The sequence below is a fragment of the Trifolium pratense genome, linkage group LG6, assembly GCF_020283565.1.
Source record: "Trifolium pratense cultivar HEN17-A07 linkage group LG6, ARS_RC_1.1, whole genome shotgun sequence".
Lineage (NCBI taxonomy): Eukaryota > Viridiplantae > Streptophyta > Magnoliopsida > Fabales > Fabaceae > Trifolium > Trifolium pratense.
Genome location: NC_060064.1, coordinates 5,414,447 through 5,422,622, shown reverse-complemented (window position 1 = coordinate 5,422,622; position 8,176 = coordinate 5,414,447). Strand labels below are relative to the sequence as shown.

Below are 8,176 nucleotides of genomic sequence, written 5' to 3'. Positions count from 1 at the left end.
TATCTAATTTCTTCTGCTCGACTCAATTCTTAAGGACACATGTTAACAAGACCCTTACAAAAATACACAAACAAAACACTTGCATGTATATTTTGTCAAAAAAAAAAAACACTTGCATGTATACATGAATTAAGTTACTAAGCTATTATCGACATAGAAGCTGTCAAACAACATATCCCCCATGTGCCTATTATAATATTAATACTCTATGTTTGTATATTTTTCATTTTTGTCTAGTTGGCGTTGACGACTAAGTAAATTAAAGTTGTTACTAGTTGAGCCATTCCATTCCACATAAATGTAGAATAGTCATAGCACACACTCTCTCTCTCTCTCTCTTGAATGGAGGCTCTATTACTTTTTTCCGTGTTTTGACTAATCCCAAATTCTCAACATATTCCACATTTAACACACGCTTCTTTGTATAAATAAGACCAACCCCTCTCTCATTTCTTCATTGCAAAACTCACAAACCCATCACAAACAATCTCCAAAATCATATCATCAATATACCATCTTACTACTTCATATTCATATTTCACCTCCAAATATTTCACTTGCTTGCAACTGCAAAGACTAATCAGATCAGTAACCACTTGAGTCAAGTACTTAATTAGTTTCATTCATTTACAAGAAAAAATGGATCATGACGAGATCGAGATCGATGTTCCTTCATTCTTTGTTTGTCCTATATCATTAGAAATCATGAAGGATCCGGTAACCGTTTCAACCGGTATAACTTACGACAGAGAAAGTATCGAAAAATGGTTGATTTCAAAGAAAAACAAAACATGTCCTGTTACAAAACAAGAGTTATCAGATTACACTGATCTTACACCAAATCATACACTTAGAAGATTGATCCAAGCATGGTGCACATTAAATGCTTCACAAGGAGTTGAAAGAATTCCAACACCAAAACCACCAACCAACAAAACCCAAATCACAAAACTAATCAAAGAAGCTTCTCATTCATCTCTCACCATTCAGATTAATTGTCTTAAAAGACTTAAATCCATTGCTTCTGGAAGTGAAACAAATAAACGTATCATGGAAGATGCAGGTGTTGTTGAGTTTTTAGCTTCTGTTGTAATAAACAATGATCCTGCATCATTATTGTCTGAGATTAATGTTAATCCTGTTGATGAAGCATTAAGTATACTTCATAATCTTCATGTTTCCGAGACTGGATTGAAGAATCTTCTGGCTTTTAGAAACGGCGAATTTATTGAGTCATTAACAAAAGTTATGCAGAAAGGTTTCTTTGAATCAAGAGCTTATGCAGTTTTTTTGTTAAAATCTATGTCACAAGTAGCAGAAGCAGTGCAGTTACTACATCAAAAAACCGAACTGTTTGTTGAACTGGTTCAAGTTTTGAAGGATCAAATATCTCAAAAGGTATCAAAAGCAGCACTTCAGACATTGATTGAACTTTGTCCATGGGGAAGAAACAGAATCAGAGGTGTTGAAGCAGGAACAGTTCCTGTTTTGATAGAACTTTTATTAGAAAATTTCAAAGACAGAAAACCAAATGAAATGATGTTGGTTTTGTTGGAGAATCTTTGTCAATGTGCTGAAGGAAGAGCTGAACTTTTGAAACATGCAGCTGGTCTAGCTGTTGTTTCTAAGAAGATTCTAAGGGTTTCGACGCTCGCGAATGATAGAGCTGTGAGGATTCTGTTGTCTGTTTCTAAATTCTCTGCAACTCCTAATGTTGTTCAAGAAATGCTTAAACTTGGTGTTGTTGCTAAACTTTGTTTGGTTCTTCAAGTTGATTGTGGAAGTAAGACAAAAGAGAAAGCTAGGGAGATACTTAAGATGCATGCTAGGGCTTGGAGGAATTCTCCATGCATACCTAGTAATTTACTTTCTTCATACCCCAATTATGTATGAAATTAGTTTAGTATAATTAATTTTCCTCTAGACCAGATGAATTAAATTTTGATTTTAAATTTTTTGAAACCATGTATAGAATTAGTTGGAAAAGAGAATTAGGAATGACTGATATAGAGGAATCAATTATATTGTTCATAAAAGGTATAACTAGTTTATTTGGATAACAATTTGATTTAACTTTGATGTATGGTTCTTGACAATGACAATTGAGTACACTGTGCAACAAATTATTGACACAGGTTTTGCTTTAATGATTAATTGAATAATTCACACTTTATGCTCATTTTATATCTTTAACTCTAAATCTATGATTAAGTGGTTTAAAGTTCGATCTATGCTCCCCTCACTTTCTAATTAAAAAGTGGAATTTAAGCATATGGTAGGTGCGCCTATGCATTATCCACGCTTCAAGCCCAAGTGGGCTCTTGCGTGAGGGGACGTGTTAGAAATAATATAAAACCATTGATGTAGCTCTATCCTAATAGCTTAAGCTTTTGGGATAATCGGTTATTTGACTATGTTACCACATTGGGTTTCTCTCACACTTCTCTGATCACTCTTTATTCATATATCATAACGATAATGATACTGCTTATATCCTTCTATATGTGGATGCATGGCACCATCTTAGAATTGAGTTTTGAGTCTAACTCATCCTTACAAAACCGACTTGTAAAGTGAGGATTGTCTCTAGTTTATAAACACTAGTCAGGTCATATCGCAACCGATGTGAGACTTCTTAACGATCTTTGGTTATTCATGTACTTTCTATGAATGGGTTGTGCGATATGTTGTGCATTTGAAATAATAGAGAGTTGTGGGATTGACGGGATGGATCGTTTCGTTTTTAGTTGGTTTGGTGGTCTAATACTAGAGCCGGGTATACGAACCAAGGTCCGCGGACTGATCCATTTAACCCGCAGCCCGCACGGACTTAAGACCAACTTTTTTTGGCCCGCTTACATTTTTGCCCGTGTGGGTTGGACCGTTAAAACCGCGGGTTATGCGGGTTAAATCCGCGGGTTCGCGGGTTAGCCCGTGGCCCGCCTTCTTTTTTTTTATATAATTAATTACAAAATTTAGCAGATATAAATAACTTGGTCCATGTCCAAATTCAACTTTTTTAACCACAAAAAAAAAAAAAAAACTTAGTCTAAACCCTAATTATAAAAAGCAACAACACACTCCAATTTTAATCAAGTAGACCACAACACAAAACATCAGGATTCAGACATGTTCTTCTACTTATAATCTTTTGTTCTTTTTCACTATCTTTTACTTTGTCTTAGCTGTATATACATTTGTTAGTATTTAAAAGATACATGTCCAAATGAGTAGTTATTTTTTTCGGGGGTATTTTCCGCTATTATGTTTTGAATAATTTGGTTACCTTGATGTGATTTAGTTAAGTTTAATCTGTTAATCTTTTTATGCTTTTTTGGGTACACGTAGAAAGTTTTTCTCACTAAAATGGACGGTACAAAAATGACGATAAGAATCAGTTGAATTTGATTTTAGTTGCATTATTTACAAAGATAAGATAGATAAACTCAATGATATCACAAACTTTATTTATTTTTATTTGTTGGTTACAATTTATATGTTATAAGATAAAATTATTAATAATATATTCTTTTAAGCTTTCATTATATTAATATTTTACTAATTTAATTTATTTTTTGAAAAAACTGATTTTTTATTTTTTTTGGTAATAGTTCGCGGGTTAACCGTTTAACCCGCGGGCTTATGCGGACCGGACTCGGGCTTAATATTATAACTCGTTTATATTTGCCGACGGGTTTGTTCGCCCCGTTTAATATGCGGGTTTATGCGAGCGGGTTAAACGGGGCGTGCTAACCCACATACCCAGCTCTATCTAATACCATGTAGCTCCCTTCTCGATTGATAATAGTTTGAATTATTTTTTTGTTGACAATAGTTTGAATTTCGTGTGGTGCTTATTTTCTTCTGCATAAATAAATACTCCAAGTTGATTGTGGAAGTAAGACAAAAGAGAAAGCTAGAGAGATATACTTAAGTTGATTGTGGTGCTTATTTTTTGTTGATGTAGTAATGATTTCAACGTTATTGGTACTCAGAAGATCTAGCGGCATTCTTATTTTGACGTAAAAGGGATAGTCTTAGGTTAGCTAGGAATGATTAAGTTTTTTTTTTTTTTGACAATAGCTAGGAATGATTAAGTTGTTATACGCATAGGCGACTCCAAGATTGTTAGGGAGTCTGGGCAAATTTTTGGAGGGAATTTTATCAACCCAAATTTTGAATATAGAAATATTTAAACTCTGTTTTTTAATATTTAATTTTGGAAGAAATTTTTAAACAAGAAATAACATGCAAGAGTATAGTCATGTTTCCAATATAATTAAGGCTCAACTAAATAAGAGACTACAATGAAAACTGAATCCACATCGACATATATAATTATATTAAACTACTTATTTATACAATCAAAAGAGTTTAACAAATTTTAAAATTCAAAACACCATCATCAAACAAAGATTATAGATTGAGAAGGTTTTAGGTTGTTAAAAATTAGAATTAATTGCATATTTGATCTGTTATGTTTATTTTAGGTTTCAATTTGGTCCCTTATTTTTTAAAAGTTTCAAGTTGGTCATTTTCCTCAAATTTAGTTTAAATCGTCGACTTTTCTAATAAATTTGCGTACGTAGACCACTTAGGAGAGTACTATGTGAATGTTTTAGAAAAATTAACTCTAATAATAATAATAATAATAATAATAATAATAATAATAATAATAATAATAATAATAATATAATAATAATAATAATAATAATAATACGATATTTAACCAGAAAGTTCTTCATGCAAAAATATTGACCAAAATAAAATAAAATAAATAAATAAATAGATAAATGAATCAATCAGGCGTCTGAAAAATACTACCAATGGCGTTGAAGCTTGAAAGCAATAATGAGCCCAATAATGAGCCCATGATGAAAGAATCAAATTAAATCACTAGTAGATTATTATTAGTATTAAAAATCAAGTCATTGGACGCAAGTGGTTAATGAGCTTCACCAAAAAGGTCGGATTTCGAGAGAATCCGGGTTTGATTCCTGGGTGGAACAATTTTTTTGCCAAACTTTACTTACCTCGCGGCCGAACTCTAGACTACTATGACTCATTTCCCCTGAGAACCAGAGAGTTATAAAAAAAAGTATTATAAATGTGCACATGAACATGCCAATTTGCCACCCCTCAACGACTCAATCCATTAAAACTTCACCGTCTACAACAACCATTTTACATAATGAATAACAATCTCCTCTAAAAATAAGATACTAATTGAGTTAAAATGTTGGTCTTGATTATAAATGCGTTGAATATTAGACATGTATAAGAGACATGATTCATATATTCGGTATCTCATATTAATTATGAATGTATTGAATATTAAACATGTATAAGAGACGTGATTCATATATTCGATATCTCAAAGTTTTGATCAGGTTTGGTGGTTACAAATATATGACTAATTTGCTGTTGCTTCTCAAGTTTACTGGACCCTTTATCAAAACTATGGTTGGACTTAGTGGAAGAGCTAGACTCGACCATGATGTAGAATTCTTGTATCGAAAGGTATCTACGTGTGTTTTCATTGATTATAATGGTAGTGCGTAAAAGATGTAGAAGACTTGCACTTGAGAAGAGAAATTGTTGGATTCAAGTGTATAATGCGATTAGTCATGTATCAACAATAATTAAGTTAAATATAATATTAAACAAAAAAAATAAAATTTTGTCTTAAAATCTAAACTATCTTTTTAAAAACAAATGATTCCGCGGTGCTGATTACACGTGACCTGTCTACACTACACCCACATTTGACCGCGCGTAAATGGAAGGATTTGAAGAGTTTATGTTTCTGCATAATACACAAGTCCTCTAATTTTGGAGGATTTAGATAGATTTTTCAAATTTGTTTCTTGGTGTTATACTCAATTATAAGTACTCTATATTATTATTTTCTACAAAATGACTTTCTCAAATAAAAGGTGGATGATTTCTATCTTTTACTCTCTCTGTTTCTGAACTTTCCAACCATACTAGCTTTTGTTTTGTAGCTCCGTATTTTCCCGCCTTTATTCATCTTGTGCAGAGAGCGGTTATTATTAATAATATATTTGTTGTTAAATAAAAAACTAGTTTAGATAGCAGGAATAATGAGATGTTAGATTTGTTTCTTTGTTATATAGGATTAATTTTTTCAATTTTATATAAATAAATGAATTTTTTCAAAAAATAAATAAATGAATTAATTAATTAAATTAAAATACACGTTTACTCTAAGATCATGTGTTGCACAAATATTTTGTCGGTAATACTCTTTTCAAATAATTTCAGTTTGTCAAAACTTTCAAACTTTGAATACACCTCCCACTTCACCCCCGCCCCCACTCAAAATAAAATACAGTAAGTAATTGTGGGGGTAGCTAAAAGCTCTAATCTATAAAACGTGTGGTTGTGAGTAATATTAAATCCCATTTTGGCAGCTATTACTATTCCGTTCATTGAAGGTCAAAATGTGTTTTCTGTGGACATAAAAAAACACATTTGAATATAATTTTCTGACCAAGATTAAGAGATGAGACCTTTCTGAGTATATAGAGTTGGACATTGATCACTGACCTGATGCAACTTGGGGTTAGGTCCAACTATCTACTTCTGGATTTTAAAGGATGGTGTTGAGGACCATCAAACATTTAATTAATAATTTTTAAAAAAATGTTTGTATGTATCCTTCTGCTGACCACTTGTATAAGTCTCATCTCAATAACATAAACTAATTATCTGTTTAATAAGTCTTATAAAGATTTTTTTTTGATGGGGTAAGACTCATAAAGATGGGTAGTAAACAAAAACTCTTAAAAAATGTTGACGCCATACAAAACTGTGGGGTGCTTATAAATTACTAGTATAGAGTAATGTGGAATTTTAAGGCTTCAAATGTAGACATTTGAAGTTAATTCCGTATATATAGTATATTTAATTCGGTATATACAGTATATTTAATAGAGTCAAGTTAACATATGTCCTAATGGCACATGTTAATGATACTTTAAATAGTATTTATGTCTTCAAATCAATTGTTGACTTTTAACATATATTCTTGGAATACATGTTAGCATGACTCTTTTAAAATTTTCATATGTTTTAAATCAAAATGAGGGAAGTGAAAACTATTCACACAAAAAACTTTTAACGGGTGTACTATGAGTTTTTAGAATAAATTTTGGATAATAGTAATTTAGTTTAATCTGGTATATTAAAGAGTGATGGATCTAGAACCTTAAGTTAGGGGTGCAGACGTTTATCGTATTTAATAATTTATATATGAGATATCAAGTTTAGTGTAGTATCTTTTCCTTTTTATTATATTCATAATTTTCGATTTATATATTTTGGAGAATCCTCCTAACGATCTTCAAATACTATTTTTTTCATTTCTTCCCCCTTTTGGGGCTTTGCCCCCTTTTTGTAAAAAAAAATACTTAATATATTTGGTATCACAATAAATTTGTCACAATCACGACATACTTATTATGATATGTACGAACCATGCAATTATAATTTTCTTCATTTTCCATGACATTTTTGACAATAAAAATTACTATTTGAAAGTTAAAATTTAGAAAAAAATTAAATATCAAACGGTTAGTGATCATAGTTATAATCTCTTAAAGATGGAAAAAAATGACAAAAATTAATAAAGAAAACAGATAATAATAGTGTTAGAAAAAATATGAATTATTTTATAATATATATTAATTTTGCAATAATATTACTATATTAGTAGTAACTTTTACTTTGTCCTAGTGGTGGGTAAATTCAAGAAGCTCACCAGTCTTTCCATTTTATATACCAACACCATTACCACAATCATACTCGTATCATAATTTCATGCATATGTTCCATACCGATCGGTGGAACCAATACCCAATGTGAAATGTCTTCACTTACAATGTTACCAGTTTTTACGTTAGGTCACCAACCGACGTGAAAAGTCATTTTTACCCGAAGTTAAAATCCATTTTTGTACTAGTGCGAGCATTTTCACAATTTTGATTGAAAATTTGTTTAACTTTTATAAAAGTCTTGATTCAATATTTGTTCATGTATATAATTATACCATGTTTCATATTCGAAGGAATGAGCTCGGTTGCTTATCCTCTACACTTCTTTTTTTTTTCTTTCTCCGTGCCCCTTTCGCATGCCCTTCACGACCTCAATTGCT

The 8,176-nt window shown here is 31.3% G+C and overlaps 1 protein-coding gene across 1 annotated transcript; it reads left to right on the top strand.

Moving 5' to 3' along the window:
* The first annotated feature begins 450 nt into the window (after positions 1-450).
* LOC123890314 (E3 ubiquitin-protein ligase PUB22) lies at positions 451-1,952 on the top strand. The gene has a single exon (XM_045939896.1). It carries the CDS (start codon positions 640-642, stop codon positions 1,891-1,893), a length of 1,254 nt encoding a protein of 417 aa, XP_045795852.1. The 5' UTR covers positions 451-639; the 3' UTR covers positions 1,894-1,952.
* The last annotated feature ends 6,224 nt before the right edge of the window (positions 1,953-8,176 follow it).